Below are 19,240 nucleotides of genomic sequence, written 5' to 3'. Positions count from 1 at the left end.
ATTCCCTGGAGAGCTCTGCTGCTTGCCCAGCTGGGAACCTGTCTGTTGGGAGCAATAGAGAGCAAAGCAGGGGAAAGGACCTTTCTGGAAGCAGCTCCTTGCTCTGGTGCTCATACCAGGGTCACAGGCTCAGATGGGGCAGCACCTCCCAGGTATTACCTGCTCCATAAAAATCCACTGGAAGGAAATAAAGCATTTTTCCCTCCTAGGGGAACTGATGCTGTAGGAAGATTTTTCCACGTCAGTTCCCAGCTGTGCATGTGCAGACAGACTGGAGAAAGTGCAGCACTTAGAAGGACGTGGGAACCAGCTCAGCCCAGCTCCTCACTTCTCATATGAGGAGCCTGGAGTGTTATGATGGGAGCTTCTGCAAGGGGGCCCAAACCCTAATTGCACCTCTAGCAGCAGTGTGAGAGCACAGCCTGCCCTGGGGCAGAGAGGGAACCAAACAGCAGCAGAGCAGGTGATAAACCACCACTCCCAGGGCTGCCTTCCCTTGGGAAACCACCATCAGCTGACTAAGAAGCACAAATCTCTCCTGCAGAACAGGCTGTTTGCAAGAGCAAGGAAGTGATATTTTAGAGTGTCTAATAAAGGAGCTTAAAATGAAACTCTGCAGAACAATAGCCTGAGCTGGTAACTGGCACCCGAGCAGAAAGTCAGGCGGGGGAGCTGTGCCACAATTTATTTCCTCTCTTTTCCATTTCATAAGAGGGAAGCGAATCCAAGCAGACACCTGAGGCATCTCCAGCTGATGCTGGAGCTTTAGTGAAATGCTGCCATCCTGCGGGGAAGCCTCTGCTCAGCCTGGGGAACGTGGAGGTTTGGGGCAGCCCCCAAAGAAGCAGGGGAGCAGGATGAGACTCAGCATCAAGTGCAAATAATGGAGCTTTTTCCACCCTGCGCCAAAATCAGCCAGGCAGCCTCAGGTAAGCTAGTTATCAGCTCCTTATCTCCACCACAAAATGAGTGTTTTCCCCATGCCTGCAGTCTCCAGAGGCTGCAGGAGCTCCTGTCACGGCCAGGCAGATGCCATGGCTGTGTTAATGCTGGGACTTCAGCAGCTGGAGGTCTCCTGCTCTCCCAGCCCGTTCCTATGGAAACAGGTTGGGAGCCTGCCAATTTTCCATAAAGAAGGAGAAAGGAGAAGGAGCTCGTGTGGATGAAGTGCCTGTTTGTCAGGTTTGGGGTGTTGCAATTCTAAAGGATACACGGCCCAACAATGCCAGCAGCAGAGGATTTCGGTGAGCAGCTATGTCAGTGCTGGGAACCTTCCCATTCCATCTCCACAGCAGCCAAGATGAATCACATCACTGAGCCTGGAGCAAAGCTTGGGAGGGATCACAGCAATTAAAAGAGGGTGGAAAAAGGGAAAAAAAAGAACAGATTGAGGAGTGGGTAGTTGTGTGCTCTGTGTTGCTGTTCAGTGGAGTGGAGGAGAGACACTGCTGATGTGCATTGTGACCCCAGTGTTTGCCATCAGCCTCGTCCCAGGGAGGAACCTTTGTGCTCCCAGACCCTCCAGGAACAGATGTGACAGCTTCAGTGAGTGTGAGGAGCTCTTCTTTAGGCAAGGAGTCTCTCCATTACAGAAAAAAACCCTCACCAAAACCACACTATGACACAGAAGCCCCAGAATCTCTAAATCCAGAAATAATCTGAAAAAAAAAATCCCCAAACCCTGAACAATCCACAACCTTCACTGAACACGAGCAGCAGCTGAGCCTGGCAATTCTGGGGTCTGACTCACCATTTCTGCACCCTGCCACTACTCCAGATTCATTGAAATGCCTTGGAAAGCTGCAGGGAAGAGCCCACAGTGGGTTATGGTCCCCACATAAAGGAACATCCAGCTGCCACGCCATTGGGACACACAGGGTGCTCTGAGGAGCTTGTCTGGGTATGTTTTGCCCATTCATGGACAAATGTAGGAAGATGGGCCCCTAAAATTCACCCAGAAGCCATGGCCAACCCTCCTGGCTCCCTCCACACTCACCACTCAGGCAGAAGAGGGTCTGGGCACTCCCAGATGATGATCCTGCATGTGATAGTTGCTCACTGGTTGTACCACAGCAGCAGAATTATAGAATTGCAGATTTGCTGAGATTGCAAAAGCCCTGTAAAACCACTGATTCCAGTTATTGATTCCCCATCACTGTCAAGGCCACCACTAATCCATCTCCCCAGGTGCCACATCCACTCAGTTTTTGAACACTTCAGGGATGATGGCTTCACCAACGCCTCTTCCAGTGCCTGATCACCCCTTCCCTGAAGAAACATCCCCTAACATCTGATCTAAACCTGCCCTGTTCAGTCTGAGGCCATTTCCTCTTGTCCTGCCACTTGTTGGCTGGAACAAGAACCTGACCCCCAGGGCTCCCAAGCTGAGGAGGTCCCTGGTGTCAAGATGACCCTGAGGTGTTAGAAAGTCTCTTTTTCCCAGCCCCAAGACTGAAGAAGAAGCCGAGCTTTTCAAGTTCTGCTTTTCAAGGTTGTTTATTTTTTCTTACCTATAACATTCTTTCTCTGACCCACCGAGGTCTGTCTAGCAAGTCAGTCTGTGGCACGCTGACCACCCCAGAGGTGGTGTTAGCTTTTTATACTAAAATGTACTAAACGTGCATTATTTACAATAATTTCCCAGTACCTATCACCTATGTTAGACAGTGTGTTTCTACTCTAAACCAATCCAAAAGTGCCACCATCACAGCATAAAATGGAGGACGAGAAAGGCTGGACACGCCCACATTCCTCCATCTTACCTCTTGAACCCCCATTCTAAAAAACCCGTAATTCTACTTTTCCACCCTGTGGAATTCATTATCATTCTATTCCAACCCTTGTGGCTTGTAACTCTTCGCACAACCTTGGTAATTGTTTCCATGGGTTAAAATCAAAGGCACATGTGTCTTGAACTCCGTGCCAAGGTCTCTGAGCCCCCTGCCAGGGTCTCGAGTCCTCCAGGGCAGCCAGAGGAATATCCTGAGTTTCCACACCAAGCCTTTTGGTTATGATCCACACCCACAGGTACAAATACCACAGTGCCCACTGCCCAACAGGGGCTGCTGACAGCTGGAACGGCGGTACCGGGGCAGTGCCCGCTCGGATCCCGGTGCCAGCCGGTAAATGACACCCGGCTGTCATTTGACAGCGCGGTGCAGCAGCAGGCAGGAACAATCTGTTCTCTGCCGGTAATTTTATAATTTTATAACTCACACGGTCCGGATGGTGACTGCCCGGGAAAGGGAGGATCCACCGGCAGCAGGGCTGCGCCTGCTTTGGGATAACGGAGGGGAACGTGTCCATTTGTGTCCGTTTGTGTCCCTATGTGTCCGTTTGTGTCACCACGTTTCCGTTTGCCCAGCAAGAACCTCGGACAGGGAGGGATGTGACTTGCTGCACCTCCGGCATTAAAATAATGGATTAAAATGGGGGTGAGGGGCGTCCCACAGGAAGCCTGGGGTGAAAATGGAGCCCCGCTGGGAGACGTCAGTGAGGGGCACAGAGGATAAGGAAGCTCCAAGGGAGGAGAGAGCCACACCACAGACACAGAGCCCATAGGAAGTGGGTGTCCCAGGGGCCTTGGGGGCTCAGGAAGGAGAGGAGAAGCCCCCCCAGCCCTGAGGGCACGGCGAGGCCGGTGCCGTTCGGTGGCGCTCAGGGCGCATGCGCGGGCCGGGCAGGGGGAACGCCATGTGAGCCGCACGGGCAGCAGCGCCTCAAGCCACCGCTCCCCGCGGCACAGCCGGAGCGGCGCTGCCTTTCACCCGGGGGACTGGACGGTAGTGCTGCCTCTCCCGGAGAGCCTAACTAAGCCGAGCCTCGCCGGGCCCGCAGCACCGGCACATCCGAGCGCTGCCCGCACCAAACATGGCCGCGCTGGGACTTGGGGAAAGATGGTTGCCGCGCGGCTCACTGCGCAGGCGCCTGGGGCTCGCGTGCGTCATCAGCGGGCGCCGGCATCGGCGGCAGCGGCGGCAAGGTACCGGGGCGTGGGGAGGGGGCGGCCGCGGGCCGGGTCCGGTTCCCGTGGGTATTTCCGAGCCTGTGTGTCCTGCAGCGGCCGCGGGCCGGGTTCGGGCCCCCGTGGGTGTTTCCGAGCCTGTGTGTCCCGCAGCGGCCGCCGGTCCCGGTGGCACCGGGGGCCCGCGCCGCACAGGCCATGGTGCGGTCTCCAGCGCAGGCAGCCCCGCGGTGTGACCGTGTCCGGGCTCCCCAAGGTCCCTGTCGGGACCGGCTTCCACAGGGCGGATATAAATAAAAGCCTCGACTCCCGGCTTTCGGTGCTCGCTGCCCTGTCTCCCAGCCCACCCTCCGGGCTCGGGGGCTTCGTCCGGTGCCGCCACTCCCGCCGTGGGTGCGGGGGAACGGGGTTTGACACGGGTGCAGGCAGCAGCCGTCCTGCCGCGGTCCCCGGGTGTCCTTTGGGGTGTAGCTGAAGGGGGCCGGCGCTCCCGGGCAGGCGTTCCCGGGCAGGTGCTCCCGCAGCCCCTCCCTCAGCCCGCTCCGGTGTACGGACCGGGACCCCGTCCCGGCGGCAGCTCCTGAGCGGCGGGGCTGCAGCGCCACAGGCACCGGCGGAAGGAGCTGCCCTCCCCGGTTCCCCTTGCCGCCGCCGGAACGGACCCTGCTGATCGCTGCCGAAGCCCAGAGCCCGGCTGGGAAAGCCCCAAAGCCGGCCGGCCCCCGCTGCGAGCTCCCTGGGCGGGGCGGAGCGGCTGCTGCGGGAAACGAAACTGAAACGGAGCTCGCAGCCATCTTGGCGCTGTCCCGGTGCCGCTTCTGCGGCTCGGCCTTTCTTTTTTCCCCCCTGTATTTTCTCATAAAATAATTTGGCGTGCGGATGAGACTGAGGTAAGAGCGGTTTTGGTTTTTTTTTTTTTTTTCTTCAAAGTCCTCATCCTGTTTTTGCCCTGCCCTTGGCTCAGAGAGCGCTTATAAAACGGGGTCACTGAGCAGGGGGCAGCAGTGGGACTCCCTCGGAGCTGGGGAGGTGGAGACCTGTCCCTCTTCACTCTGCCTTCCCCGTGTTTGTTGTAAAAATAAATCTTGGTAAAGGCAGCCGAGTGCAGTTGTTTAATGGAAATGAAATTTAAGTTGACCTTGAGGTGTTTGGTGAAGATGGGGAGCTTTATGAAGATGAGACTTGGATCAGAAAATCTGATCTTTGTGACGAGAGATGCCGTAAGGAGGTCAAGGAGGAGAAGGCAGGATGTGGACCCGGCAGTGTGTGTATCATGTTCCTTGTCTTTATCCTCTCAGTTTTGCAGCAAGCATTATCAGAAAATTACAATATGCTGGGCTGGATTCCTTACTTTTAAAAAGAATATTAATAGTTTAGTCTTACCCCTGTACCCTGGGGAGGCAGCACGACTTTGTGTGATAGAGTGAAATTTGGGCTATAATGGAAAAAAAACTTGTTGTACCATTGCCAGCTGCACACCTATTCAGTTTCTCTGCATGTTATCACTTTCATTCCCCTGTCGTGTGATGTTTTGCCTTTACAGGTCACATAATGTCCAGGGAGGAAAAGACACTTGGCATTTCTGCCTGTTTTGGCCATGAATCTGAAAATAATTGTGAGCTTGTTTGTGTGACGAAGCAAGTTGCTCCAGCTCCTTGTTCTTTACCTCCTCATGCCCCCATTTCTCAGGTTGCAAAGTAGGTCTGAGATTCTCCTCTCCCCAGAGGCAGGACACTGGAGCTCGCTGTGTTTCAGGAGTGCATCCTGAGCAGGCCATTCCGTGCTGGAATCGAGCCTGAGAGGAACAGTGGCAAAGCTGCTTCTTGGGATTGATTTGAGCTGCTGGGCAGTCAGAGTTTGCCGTTTGTGTTTTTACAGGACTAATTTACACTCCTAGAAAAGTAGACAAACAATTGACGAGTGAGAAGATGCTTGAAGTGCCTCAGTAGGCGGGAAGCTGTTTAAACTGCATTTCTGGAATGCTGTCTTTGTGAGAAGGTGTTCTGAGCCGCTGTGTTTTCTCTCCTCAGGGCGGGAGAGTGCGGAGTGAGTGGCAGCTCCTGTCCCGGCTCAGCAGCAGCCTGGCTCCCCCACGTGTCCCAGCAGTGCGCTATGAGCAGGGGCACTGGGCGAGGCAGAGGCTCCTGTCTCACCCAGCCGAGGCACCGCTACCCCAGCACTAACCGAGGTCCTTTTAACCACCCTCGTACCCTACACGAAACTAACCAGGAAAGCTTTTTACGCCAGCGCTTCCTAGCAGAGCAGGACGCTGAAGTCTCTGTGTTGCAGGGACAGGGATCACACAAGGAGTGGCGCACCGGAGGCGGGCGAGCTGCGGCACCGGCTCCTGCTGGCAGAGGTCAGCCCAGCGCTGCCGGCCGTAGCTTCTTCTCCAGCCAACATCCGCGGCTTGGGACTGTGCCTCGCTACTGCCCTCCGCAGCACCATCGGCAGGAGAGCTCCAGGAGAGAGTCTGATGCTGTGAGGCTGAATTTTCAGAGACTGTCTCTTGCTGGGCAGAACTATGAAGGAGAAATCCTGAGTGTTTTCAGGCAGCTCGGGGAGGGGAGGACTTGCACGGCTCATGAGCTGGCACGTAAACTTAGAACTCAAAAGAAAGAGGTCAACCGTGTTTTGTATAAACTCCTCAAAGAAGGCAAATTGCACAAAGAGGGAGAGACACCACCACTGTGGAGGGTTGCCAGCCCTGGTTCAGGGAGAGATAGAAGCCCCACTGACCACAGTGCCACCTGCACAGATCCAGCAAATTGTGAGAGCGGAGGAGGAGAGCGGAGCACGTTTGGCTTGGGAGACACAGAGATGGCTGAGACAAAGGAGAAAATCTGCAACTACTTGTTCAGTGTGGTGGAAACAACAGCTCTCAATCTTGCCAAGAACATTGGGTTTTCCAGAGCCAAGGATGTTAATGCATTTCTTAGTGCTCTGGAAAAGCTGGGGGATGTCCACAAGCAGAATGCAACTCCACCACGGTGGTCCCTGACAGACAGGAAACGTGAGAGGATGCAGATGAGGGTGAAGGCCAGCACAATAATGCAGATGGCAGATGCCACACCTCCTGAGTCAGGTCTTCCCTCTTCCTTTGTCCTTCCACATCCCCCAGCGGTGACTGCAGCTTCACCAGCAGCGGTGAAAGAAGAAGAAGAAAGTGCAGAAAATGGGCAGCAGCCTTTGGGGCAGGCTGGTCAGGGCAGTGCCAGTGACACAGAGGCAGATGCATCTGAGGACACTAAGCCTGACTTCTCCAGTTTGAATAATTATGATAACTCAGAAAACAGCACGTGGACCACAGATGATATCCCAGATAATCTGAATGCTATCAGCAAGCAGCCTGATAAGTCAGAAGGCATCATGAATTCTCAGTCTTCTCCCAGTTATTCTGCCCAGTTTGAAACTGCTTTGCCATGTACACCTGTAGAGAAACTGATGGCTTGTCAGGAGAAGAACCCAGTGAGTGGCCTTACAGAATATTCCCAGTACACATACCAACACTGTGATTTTGTCATGCTGGAGCAGAATGGACCCTCTCATGAGCCACGGTAAGAAAATGTCCTGCCTTTCCTGAGCTCTTTTTCCATAAAATGATTTGACTTTAACTAAATTCACCCACTCAACTATCCAGAAGGGGCCTGCTATTAATGTTTCTTTCATTTCAGAAAGATTAGCCTAATTGATTCCTTGCATCAGCTTAAAAAATAAAGCAAGGCAAAAATTTAACCCTAGATAGCCCAGTTCTGGCATTCCTCATTCTGAGCAGAAAAGATGGGATTAATTTCTTCACTAGGTCCCATCTCAATGAGTTGCCTTCAGTTTGACCATATGGGGGAAACTGGTATTTCTAAGGTGCCTCTCAAGATGCTCTCACCCTAGAAATTGTGTAAAGGGAGCCCAGAACAAAGTTAAACAAGGTGGCCCCACTGTGTACATTTCTGTGTTGTAGCAGGTCAGAGCCAATTCTCTGAGCTGAGCATGTGGCATGACACTGCAGTTGGCTAAGTCAGTCTCTGGAGTCCCTTGCAGAATCGTGGCTGTTACTGAGCATAAGCAAGACCAAGAAAATCTCCATATGTGCCACACTGGAATATGTCAATAGATCTGCTAGACAGGAAAATTGGCCTAATTTCTAAAGATGGAGTCCCAGGGTGTTGTTATTTTGGTTTGGTTTTTTTGTTTTTTTGTTTTTTTGTTTTTTTTTTTTTTTTTTTGGTTTTGGTTTTGGTTTTTTTTTTTTTTTTTTAAGAAAGGATCTGAATGGATTCAGCACCATAATCCCTCTCCAGATCTGGTTTTACCCACTCTCCTTGGAAGCAGATTTCCAGGGCTGGAGGATGGAGGATCAACTTGTTTGTTAGAGGTCACAGGAATGGGGGAGGCAGAAATGTCAGAAGCAGGAGGTTTATGTGAGGCAGCACCTTTCAAAGAGAATGCCAGAGGCAGGAGTGACCCCTGAATGACCAGGTGCAAATAAAACAGTGCAGGCTGCTTATGAGCTTTCTTATTCCTGGCCAGGAGCCACCACAGAGCTGCTGTCTGCACACAGCCATTACCTGCTCCAGGCACCTGTGATGGAACACAACAATTCATCCTGTTCTTCAGAACAAAATGTGGAGCTGCTCCTCTATTGTGAGCAGCTCTGGAAATGTAATGATGTAATATAGCCTTGGTATTTTTGTCTTCTGCTCATGGCAGCCTGGATTTACTCTCCCAGCTGGGAGCTGGCTGTTTCTTCTCTGAATTCCAAGAGCAGCCTGCTCTTGGAGCAGACCACACTTCTGCTTCTCACTGTGCCCCTTTGGTTTTCTCTTTCAAAGGTTTAAGTTCCAGGTAGTGATCAACGGGCGCCGATTCCCACCAGCAGAAGCAGGGAGCAAAAAATTGGCCAAGCAGGAGGCAGCAGCTAATGCCATGAGGGTCCTGATGAGTGAAGTGGAGAATGGAAGGCAAGGTGGAATTAAGTGTGAGGAGCCATTACCCTCCAACAGCTCAGAACCAGACCTGGTGAGTCCTGTTTTCTTTACTTCGTGAGGCTGCTCAAACACTATTGAGTCTGACACTGATTTCCTCCATCTTCCTGCTGTAGCCTTTGCAGCTGGAGCCAGAGCTGTCATCTGCAGCAGCTCCCCTCAACCTGCTTCCTGGGAAGCACCCTATCAGCATATTAATGGAGTATGGTCAAAAATCAGGGAACATCATTGAATTCCAGCTGCTCTCTCAGGAAGGCCCACCTCATGATCCTAGGTATGGCTTGTTCTTTCAGCTTTGAGGGAGGCTGGAAATTGTTTCTTCACTGTCCTTCCCCTTCAGCTTGCTGCCCACATTGCTGGATTTGTCACTGACCTAGCTGAGTGCTTCTCTTAGCCAAGGATTCTGGGCATGATATCTAGTTCCAGAAGGAGACCCAGAGCAATGCCCTTTCTCAGAGAAAGGGTGCTGCTTCTTCTACCAGAGCAGGAGGGGGTTCCAGTCCTGTACCCTTCCTGGAGGTGCTCTACTGGAAGTGTTTAAGGCCATCACAGTAGATTTTAGTTGGAGATAACCCAGAAGGATTTATCTGGAAGTGGGACATGGGGATAATAACCAGATTGAGACACTTATGGTTAACACTTTCCATGTACTATAATGTCCTGTCAGGTTCAGCTACTGTGTGAAAATGGGTGACCAAATTTTCCCTGCTGTGGTAGGAAACAGCAAGAAGGGAGCAAAGCAAATGGCAGCAGAAGTTGCTGTGAAGATCCTTTCTGGAGAGTCTGTACCCCATGTCTTGCCTGAACAGGTATAAAGAGCTTTTTTATATGACCCAAGTGTTTGGAATTGGGTGTCCCCCCCTTATATTTCCTATTCTGCTGGTTTTCACCCCACAAGGTCATGTGGGGCTGAGGTTTCCTGCACTAAATGATGCTGCTCAGTGTTTACCAGTCTTCTCCTGTCTAACTCTGCTCTAGCCTATTGTGAAGCCCCTCAGTGACCAGTCCATGCACAATATTGCCACTCCAGATGAATCCAAAGCGGTGAAAACAAAGGGTGTTGGGGAGCTCATCAAATATCTGAACGTCAATCCTGTCAGTGGCCTGCTGGAATACGCCCGTTCCAACGGGTTTGCTGCAGAGTTCAAACTCATTGACCAGTCAGGACCTCCCCATGACCCCAAGTAAGTAGCAGCATCTGGCTGAAGGAAGTTTTGTGCTGCAGAAAGTTCAAACTAGCTGCTGCCTTTTGAGATGGCAACAGGGCTAGCTGCTGCCTCTGCCAAATCTTGTCCCTCTGATTTCCTCCTCTCTCCACTTTGAGAAATGTAAAAAACCAAACTGCAATCCACATGTTTCTTTGTTTCTTTGTAGGTTTGTGTATCAGGCAAAGGTTGGAGGCCGCTGGTTCCCAGCTGTGACTGCACACAGCAAGAAGCAGGGCAAGCAGGAGGCAGCTGATGCAGCTCTCAGAGTCCTCATTGGGGAATCAGAGAAGACCGAGCGCATGGAAGGGATGAGCATCACTGAGGTGAATCTTCTGCCAAAGCTGGGCTTGTGTGATAGTGCTGCCTATCCCCCTCCTCTCAGTCCAACCAAAAAATGCTTTCAAAATCAGCTGAGATCACTTTGTTCTTTGCAGATGTTGATAACCTGATGTGGTTTTCCTGAAGTGGGTTAAATGTTTCCTCAGGCATACCCTTCTGTCCTACAGGCCTCTGCTTTAGGGCTAAATTATTATCAGATTCTTCCACAAGCTAATAAAATATGTTCCTGTGGTAGAGTAGGAACATGCTTTTTTAAAATTATATTACTTTTTTATTATTTCTTTGTGCTGCATTAAAAATTGTGTGTCTGCTCAAAAAATGCACGCATCAGTTAAACACAAAGCCCTGGTTATGTCAGGATGGCTGTCCCAAACTTGGGCTGATATAAATCACACTTAGAGTGTTGTGAGCTCTGAAAAGCCTCATTCCAGGCAGCACAACTGAGCACAGCAGCTGGGGCTCTAAATAACAAAGCCATCAGGGAGGATTTGTCAGTCAGCACTGCTGGAGGAGATGGCTTGGTCTGTGCTGGAATGACTGTGCACTCTCCTCACAGGCAGCCAGAGGAGCAATTCCTCCAAAGCCAGGAACAGATTTCCTTGGCTGAGTCTCTGCAAATAGGGAGGTTGGTTTTGTTCCTTCTTGCTCAGGGTTTTCCCTGGCATTCTCAGGAGGCCATTCCTCAGCCCATGTTGTTTGCTGCTGTCTCTGACATGGCTAAAGCAGAGCTCAAAACCTTGGAGGTTTTCCCAGAAATACCTAAAAGAACTTCACCCACCCCTTGACACAGCACTGCCCAAAGCTCAGGGTTTTCTGTGCCTTCTGCTTGGAAAGCTGTGAAATAGGAGTTTCCTGTAAGCTCTTGGAGATCTATTTCACACCAAGATAGCTCAGCTACTTTAAAAGGCATAAAATCAGCAAAATGGCTTCTGTGGCAGTGATGGAAGCAAAAGAGTTTTAATAAAAAGCAAAATAACAAAACTCTTTACAAAGAAAAAACAATCCAAGTGCAAGAGGCCCTCCTGCCCCTAGTAAAACACCTCATAAAAGCAATTAGTTTCTTTATTCTCTTCTTTTTCTAGTAAATTGCCTAGGTGGGACTTTTTGGCTTCTGTCCAATCAGCTATCCTTAAGTTTGAAGTCCCCCAGGTCCTCTGAGGTGACTTTTTCACCTAAATAAAGAGTGAAACTTCTGGGCTTATTTCCTTTTTAAGGAGACAAAGGTAATTTTGTCACTCCTTCAACAAGGAGCACATTTCTACAAAGCTGTGCTAAAGAGTGTTAGCTCACCCTTGAGTGTGGTCACCAAGTTGCTGTGAGGGTCTCCAGGATGAGGTGAGAGATGAGACTTGACTCCAAGTTCTCAGAAGGCTGATTTATTATTATATGAGATATGATAGTAAATGAAAATTATATACTAAAACTATACTAAAGAAAGAGAAAGGAGACATCAGAAGTCTAGAAAAAAATGATGATAAAAACCTGTGACTGACCAGAGTCCCGACACATGCTGGGTAAACAACTCTCCAAATCACATTCCAGAGGAGCAAACCATTGAGAAGCTGAGGCTTGCCAGGAGAAGAAATCCTGGTGAAGGGATTTTTCATAAAATACCCCAGTGACACTTGAGCTGTGTGGTGTGACCTGCTCACACACATGTCCTGTGCTGTTGTCCCATCCCAGCTCCCTGTGAGTGGCAGCACCCTGCACGATCAGCTGGCCATGCTGAGCCACCAGCGCTTCAGCTCGCTCACAGCTCGCCTCCAGCACAGCCTGCTGGGCCGCAAGATCCTGGCTGCCATCATCATGAGGAGAGGAGATCAGGGCCTGGGAGTGGTGGTCAGCATTGGAACAGGTATGAGCAGCTCCTTCAGCACACTCTGAGCTCCCTTCATGCTAGGTTTCCCTGTCAGCCATGGTTCAGGAGTGGCTGTTGCTGTAGGCTTCCTCAGAGAGGGTACAGAACGTTCCCAGGGCTCACATGGTGTCATGAGTGATCTGGTTAGAGAGAGAGAGAACAAAGCAAATGTGCCTGCAGCTATATTGCTCTTAATCTTTGCTTGCATTGCTGTGTCCTGCTCTGTGCAGCAGAGCATGGGTTCCTTATGTGCACACAATCCCCCAGTTTCTCCCAGCTGCACGTACCTTATCTCCCTCTCTGCTGTGCTGCCAGGCTTCTGCCTGGGGTGATGGGCTGAAAAACCCTCAGGAAGGTACAGTCCCCCAAAACTCATGGCAGTTTAAGTCTGTCTGTCCTTAAGTGGCATTCCTTTATTTTCTTAATTATAGAATTTGCAGGGAAATCCCCGACGAGGGGAGAGAATGATGAGAAGGATTCAGTCTAGTCAGAAGGTTAATTAATTACTTTATTATACTATATTACATTATATTACATTACATCTAAACTGAATCTTCCAAGCACTCAACTCTGCACACAACTGCACAGAATCTTGTGACTCAGCCCACAGTCCACACACACACACACACACACACACACACATATGCTTGGCCCTGATAGGCCAAGGAAACAAAACACCATCACTCTGGGGAGACAGTCTCCATATTGCGTTCTACTTTGGCACAACACAGGCACAGCAAATAAGATAAGAATTGTTTTTCCTTTCTCTGAAGTTCAGAGAAAGTGAATCTCAGAAATATTCTTGGGAAGAATTGTGCCTTGCTTTTCTCTGTGAAGAGAAATGTGGTGACATTTAAGTGCTTGTGACAGTGATTTAATAGGCAGGGTGCTCGTGCTGGTGCTGCTGGTCAAGAGCCCAAAGAAATAAGATTGCCTCCCTCTGTCTCTGAAGCCATCTTGACTTTGATACCTGCCCTAGTATTTAATTCTTTGTTTGTTTGTTTCAGGTAATCGCTGTGTGAAAGGAGAAGAGCTAAGCTTGAAGGGGGAGACAGTGAATGACTGTCATGCAGAAATCATTTCTCGAAGAGGCTTTGTGAGGTGAGAAAAGGGGAAACTCAAAAGGAAAAGGGGCCTGCTAGGGGCTGCTCTCCCATTCTGGAGGGGTGTAGCTGAAACACACCCCTTGATTTTTGCTGTGCTGAGGGATGCTGTGATCCTCAGACACTGTTCACTCGTGTTGTTGAATAAAGGGAAGTTATTTCTGATAAGAAGGGGCCATACCTGAATGATGCCCAAATAAGAACTGAATGGGAGACTTGCCAGGAGCCCAAGGGCTGCATCTGATGTACTCAATGTTAAGGCTCCTGCTGAAGCTGCTGGGCTGATGTACAGGAAGCTCTCCAGCCTGGGGACAGCTCCTGCCACACCAAGCCGCTGCAGGCTTGTTCTCCTGGCCTTTCTGTAGGAGGATTCATGAAAACATACTGCATATGTTAGCTTCGATAATTAACATGTTTTTCAGAAGCTGGAAAGGGTTTTCCCCTTTCTACACAACTAAACTACACAATTCTTTTCTTCCTCTTCCCCTTCCACATTCACTGTGGCACCTTTTAGTTTTTGAAACCTAAAGTGAGATGAAGCTGGACTGTTTGGTTAACATCTGTCCTTCAGTTATGAACAAAAAATCAGCTGCTTCCTCCAAGCCTTTGTGTGCTGCCATTGTGCTCTGCATTCCTGAGCAAGGGGAAGTGTTGAGGGCAGGTCCCTGGGAAGTGATGAATCAGGATTGCATCTTGCTTGCTGTCTGTTTTCAGCTGTTAATCTTGACAGCAGTGGCTGCTCTGGGACAGCAGAGTGAACTCTGCCTCTCCTTGCACAATCAGTCCCTGCACAGGCTCTGCTCAAGGACTGTCTGGGAGGCTGCAGTTTTTCTTTAGTCCTTGACACAATGTTGGGGACCTCAGGGTTTTCCCTGGCCAGAATCAGCCATAAAAGACCCATCAGTGTGAACAGATCATGGGCTCCTTCTAATACCACTTGAATTCAGCTGCCTGCAGGGTTGTTTACTTTTAATGCAAACTTGCTGCTGACTAAAGGTGCTGGTTAACAACCTTGAAGTCTTCTTCAGACTGGGATCAGATGCATGAGAGCAGCACCTGGACAGGATCCTGCTTTTCTACTGCTTGTCCTCTGCATGGCAGAAAATCTGCTGGATTTTTTGCCCTTTTTGTGCATCAAGCATTGCTGGCTTCCCAGGCATACTGAGCCACAGCTCCTGGTGTCTGCTCTTCCATGTGGCAGGGATGGGTGGTGTGGGACCCTGCCTGTCAGTTGAAGCACTTGTTGTCTGAGAAGCAGAGCAGCCTTTTGACAGGATGGTGTTTTCTTTTTTTCAGGTTTCTTTACAGTGAGCTGATGAAGTATGACCCATCTAATCCTTCCTCTGCAGCAGAGAGCATTTTTGAGCAAGCAGGAGGACAGAAACTCAAAATAAAGAGCAGTGTTACCTTCCACCTCTATGTCAGGTTGGTGAGGGGGTTGAATGACTGGTATCAGCAGCACTGTCATGCCCCTGGCCCTGGCTGTTTCCTTTACAGTCAGGGCTAACCAGGAGGGTTTTTTTCTAGCACAGCACCATGTGGGGATGGAGCACTCTTTGATAAATCCTGCAGTGATCAGCCAAATGAGATGGGACAGCCCCAACATCAGCCTCTCTTTGAGAACCCCAAGCAAGGCAAGCTGCGGACCAAGGTGGAGAATGGTGAGTGCAGTCACTCCCTGCACCATGGGGTGGCTTCAGTCCTCTCCTGGGAGCCTTTCTGGTGCTCCAGAGCTTCCTTTCCCCTCTCTATGTGCTGCTGTGGGATTTGAAGCATTCAGGAACCAGGAGAGGTAGATGGAAGGCTTTAGAGAGAATCCCTTTCCCCTTCCCAGGAAGGCTTTAGAGAGAGTCCCTTTCCCCTTCCCAGCCCTGCCTATTGCACTGCCATGCTTTGTGAAGTTTGATGCAAAGCTCAGATCCAGGTCTGTGTCCTGCCTTTCAAGCAAAGTTCTATTCTGCTTTAGCCATGTTGAAAATTACTCATCAGTACCCAATACTGAATGCCAGATTGTTCCCTGAACCTGGTGTCAAATTCGAGTTCACTCTGGGTTATCCAGAAGTTTCCCAAGCAGTTGCTGATGGGGTTTTGATTTATTGACTGTCTGACACTACACAGAAAAGCTTTTTTCTTCTCTGGTGCAGGGGAAGGCACCATTCCTGTGGAGTCAAGTGACATTGTGCCCACGTGGGACGGGATCCAGCACGGGGAGCGCTTACGGACCATGTCCTGCAGTGACAAAATCTTACGCTGGAATGTTCTGGGCTTGCAAGGGGCATTGCTGTCACACTTCCTGGAGCCAGTTTATCTCCACTCTCTGACACTTGGTGAGAAACCCTCTGTCCTCTCAGGGTAAAACTAGGCTGCAGTGCCAGATCATCTGATGGCAAAGTTGGTTTGTGGAGGGCGTAAGAGTTACAGATTGAAATGTCTTTCTTGGCAGAGCTGTTTGAAAATGCAAAGGGAATCTATGGATTTTAAGCTGTGGGTATGGTCAGTGTCTCTGCAAAGTTCTGGATTTTTAGGAGGCACATGTGATCTAGGAGAGTGAGACAAAAACTGCATGTTTGTGTCTTGAGTGAGAAGTGTTGCAGTCTTCAGACCCACGATACACATAGCTATGCTGATCCGCATGCTGTGAGCTTTCAGGAGCCTGTGAGCAGTGCTGCAAAGTGTTTTTGGGGTTTGGCCAGTCCATCACCGCCATCCTGTTTCCTCACACCTTCACCTCTGTCTCCACAGGTTATTTGTACAGCCAGGGTCACTTGACCCGTGCCATCTGCTGCCGTATGGAGAGGCATGGGAGCACTCTGAAGGAAAAGCTCCAGGCTCCATATCACATCAACCACCCTGAGGTACTGCAGCTGTGGCACTTCTTCATCTTTGCCTGTGTGTTTGGGGGTCCCTGAGGTGCTCTGCAGGGAGGGTCATTGTGCAGCAGCCTTCCAACCAGGGGCAAGAATTAGTGACCAGAAGCACAAAATCACACACTCAAGGAGTTGGAAGGGACTCACAATGTCTCATGAGGTCTAGCTCCTGGCCCTACACAGGACAACCCCAAGAACCTGCCCTCTTTGTGTCACCCCACAGTTTAGGGGTTACTGGCAATGTCTTAGGCTGGAAAAAAGGACACTAAAGTGCTTCTCTAGCCTTCAACTCAGTAAGAACCTTTTCCTTGTGGCTCTGGAAAGTTTGGGATGAGCTAAAACTGTGAGGGATGAAAGGGGCAAGAGACTGAGGCAGCAGGACCAGGCTAAGCTTCCTTCCTGTGCAGGTTGGACGAGTCAGCGTGTACGACTCTGCAAGGCAGACGGGCAAGACCAAGGAGTCATCAGTGAACTGGTGTCTTGCTGATGAAGGCGAAGTGGAAATCTTGGATGGCACCAAAGGGAAAGTAGATGGGTAAGAGGAGCCTTTCCTGACACTGCCTTTTCCTGGCACTGCCTGGGGGAAGGGGGGCAGCTCTGAGGTGGGGAGTACACTCTGCACTGTTACAGCACCCTGTATAGTGGATATTTTTGCCCCCAATGAGATGCATCTGACTCTATCTTATCAGAAGGCTAATTAATTACATTTTTATACTATATTATTCTATGCTATATTACATTGCATCTAACTGAATCTGCCAAGCACTCAACTGCACAGCATCTCCCAACACACACACCTGTCCCTGATAGGCCAAGAAAACAAAACGCCATCACTCGGGGTAAACAATCTCCATATTGCATTCTACTTTTGCACAAACACAGGCACAGCAAATAAGATAAGAATTGTTCTTTCTTTCTCTGAGGTTCAGAGAATGTGAAACCCAGAAATATTCTTGGGAAGAATTATGCCTTGCTTTTGTCTGTGAAGAGAAATGTGGCAACACCCTACACATGGGGAGGGTTGGAGAGAGGAATTTTAAACAGGCATAAGCCAGCACTCCTGAAGGAAAACAAAATGTTGCCTTGCCTGGACCCTACCACTGAGCCCTGCCAAGCCCAGAGCTCCTCAATCATGGGATTTTCCCTGCTTCTCTTGGCTCTTCTCTGTGTCCTGTCCCTCATTGCTGTCACTGTCTTCCTTCCCAGTGTGAAGCTGGAGGTGTCTCGTGTGTCCAAGAGGAAAATGTTCACCCTGTTCCAGCAGCTGTGTGCAAAGAACAACCGCAAAGACCTGCAGGGTTTCTCTGTGTACTCAGATGCCAAGGAGGCAGCCACAGCTTACCAGGCAGCCAAGCAGAGCTTCTTCAGCACGCTGGAAGAGCTGGGCTACGGCAGCTGGATCCGCAAACCCCAAGAGGAAGAAAATTTTTCTGTCCTTGACGTGTAAGGAAGCACTCTGCAAGGACTGGGGGGTGAATGTGCACAGGCTGTGCTCATCCTTCTTTCACCACGTTTTTGGAGTGGATTCAGGACTGTGCAGTGGTGTCCTCGTAGGCCTGGCTGCCTTGTCACTGTCACTCAGACCCTGTGTTTTTAAAATGTGCATGTAAATGATTCTCCTGTTTTTTTAAAGCAAGGGCAGGCTCAGTCCCCATTTGCTTTTTTATAGTTTTGTCCCCCCTGTTTATTGTTTTTTAAAGAAGGCACGAGAAACCAGAGGAATTTACAAGACTGTGAGCTTGAAACCTTCGGACCATGTACTGCAAATCCCTCTGGCAGGTTTTGAGGCAAATTTTCTCCTTTGAGATTAAAAAAAAAAAAGGAAAACTCAGGCTGTTTGAGTGTTTTTCTGTGTTTCTATTGGAAGATGACTAGCAGCCCAGCCAAGCTGGGCCATGGGACTGACCTCTGCAATGTGCAGCCATAGGACCAGCATGACATTCTGCATTGATAACAAAGAAGAAAGTTTCAGCATTGTTGGCCATGGGTGTGCTAATTCCTGCTGAGGTGAAGAGGGAGCTGTGGTGGGGTTTGGAGAGGGACAGAGATGAGTTAGTGTGTGCTGAATGGTGAAGGGAGCCAGGTGGAGTTTGGAATTGAGCCTCTTACCTCAAGCCAAAATGAGGAGCCCAAGGCTGGGAGCAGGACCCCAGCTTGGCTGTGGATCTCCACAGCACAGCCAGGCTGGGGCCAAGCAGGGTCACCATTGTCACATGTCCACCCTGCCTGCAGCTGCCCGTGGGCATCCACTGCCAGGCAGAGCTGTGAGGGGAAGGAACTGCCTTGGCACCCAGCCAGAGCAGGGCTGGGGGCTCCTCTGTCTGCAGCTGAGGCTATGGGGGCTCCTGGTGTGCTCCCCACACCCTCCCAATACTGATAGATCTCCACTCCCCACTGGGGCACAGCAGCACCCCCCATCCTGCACTCACTGAGGTTGGACCAACAGCAGAGTTGGCACAGAGGTGGGATGAACTGGGACAAGTCCCTGCCATGGGGCTGCTTGAGGAACAAAGCTCTTAACATTGAGGTATTGGGGTGCACCCCTGAGCTCCAGGAGCAGCAGCTGCAGCAGCTGGGATTTCTCTGGCTGCATGAAGTGCCGGGATTTAAATTAATTTCTAGCGTGCAGCTTCCCCTGGCCCTGTGTGTTGCCAGGCCCCGCCACCACCACTCCCCCCAGCCCCAGGGATTAGTGGTATTTATAGCAAACGCTCCATCTCACTTTTCCCCAACGAGGCCAATTCCTGCTGGCCAAGGGAGTGCAGGCAGTGCTGCTGGCCATGGTGGCAGCCCAGTGACCCACACTGGGGCCCTGTTGCCAGCAGCTCCCAGCTTGGGTTGATTTAATTGTGTTTTCCTTTTCCTTGTGCAGCTCATCTTGTGCCTGCTCTTGGCTCCAGCACGCTGAGCCTGGAGTGG

The 19,240-nt window shown here is 50.5% G+C and overlaps 1 protein-coding gene across 3 annotated transcripts; it reads left to right on the top strand.

The window, feature by feature from the left end:
* The first annotated feature begins 3,896 nt into the window (after nt 1–3,896).
* ADAR (adenosine deaminase RNA specific) lies at nt 3,897–18,148 on the top strand. Of its 3 annotated transcripts, none has more exons than XM_059490211.1 (15): nt 3,897–3,982; nt 5,995–7,521; nt 8,794–8,980; nt 9,063–9,220; nt 9,614–9,755; nt 9,925–10,130; nt 10,321–10,477; nt 12,177–12,348; nt 13,359–13,452; nt 14,751–14,879; nt 14,982–15,115; nt 15,599–15,781; nt 16,197–16,309; nt 16,729–16,856; nt 17,528–18,148. In XM_059490211.1, the coding sequence occupies exons 1-15, from the start codon at nt 3,897–3,899 to the stop codon at nt 17,766–17,768; spliced, it is 3,657 nt and encodes a 1,218-aa protein (XP_059346194.1). In that variant the 3' UTR covers nt 17,769–18,148. The 3 variants fall into 3 exon arrangements, with proteins under 3 accessions (XP_059346194.1, XP_059346196.1, XP_059346197.1); XM_059490213.1 differs by lacking the exon at nt 3,897–3,982 and adding an exon at nt 4,151–4,854; XM_059490214.1 differs by lacking the exon at nt 3,897–3,982 and adding an exon at nt 4,839–4,854 and having other exon boundaries at nt 6,254–7,521.
* The last annotated feature ends 1,092 nt before the right edge of the window (nt 18,149–19,240 follow it).

The sequence above is a fragment of the Ammospiza nelsoni genome, chromosome 28, assembly GCF_027579445.1.
Source record: "Ammospiza nelsoni isolate bAmmNel1 chromosome 28, bAmmNel1.pri, whole genome shotgun sequence".
Classification (NCBI taxonomy): domain Eukaryota; kingdom Metazoa; phylum Chordata; class Aves; order Passeriformes; family Passerellidae; genus Ammospiza; species Ammospiza nelsoni.
The sequence above is the reverse complement of the archived record's forward strand: the minus strand, read 5'-3'. Positions and strand labels throughout refer to the sequence as shown.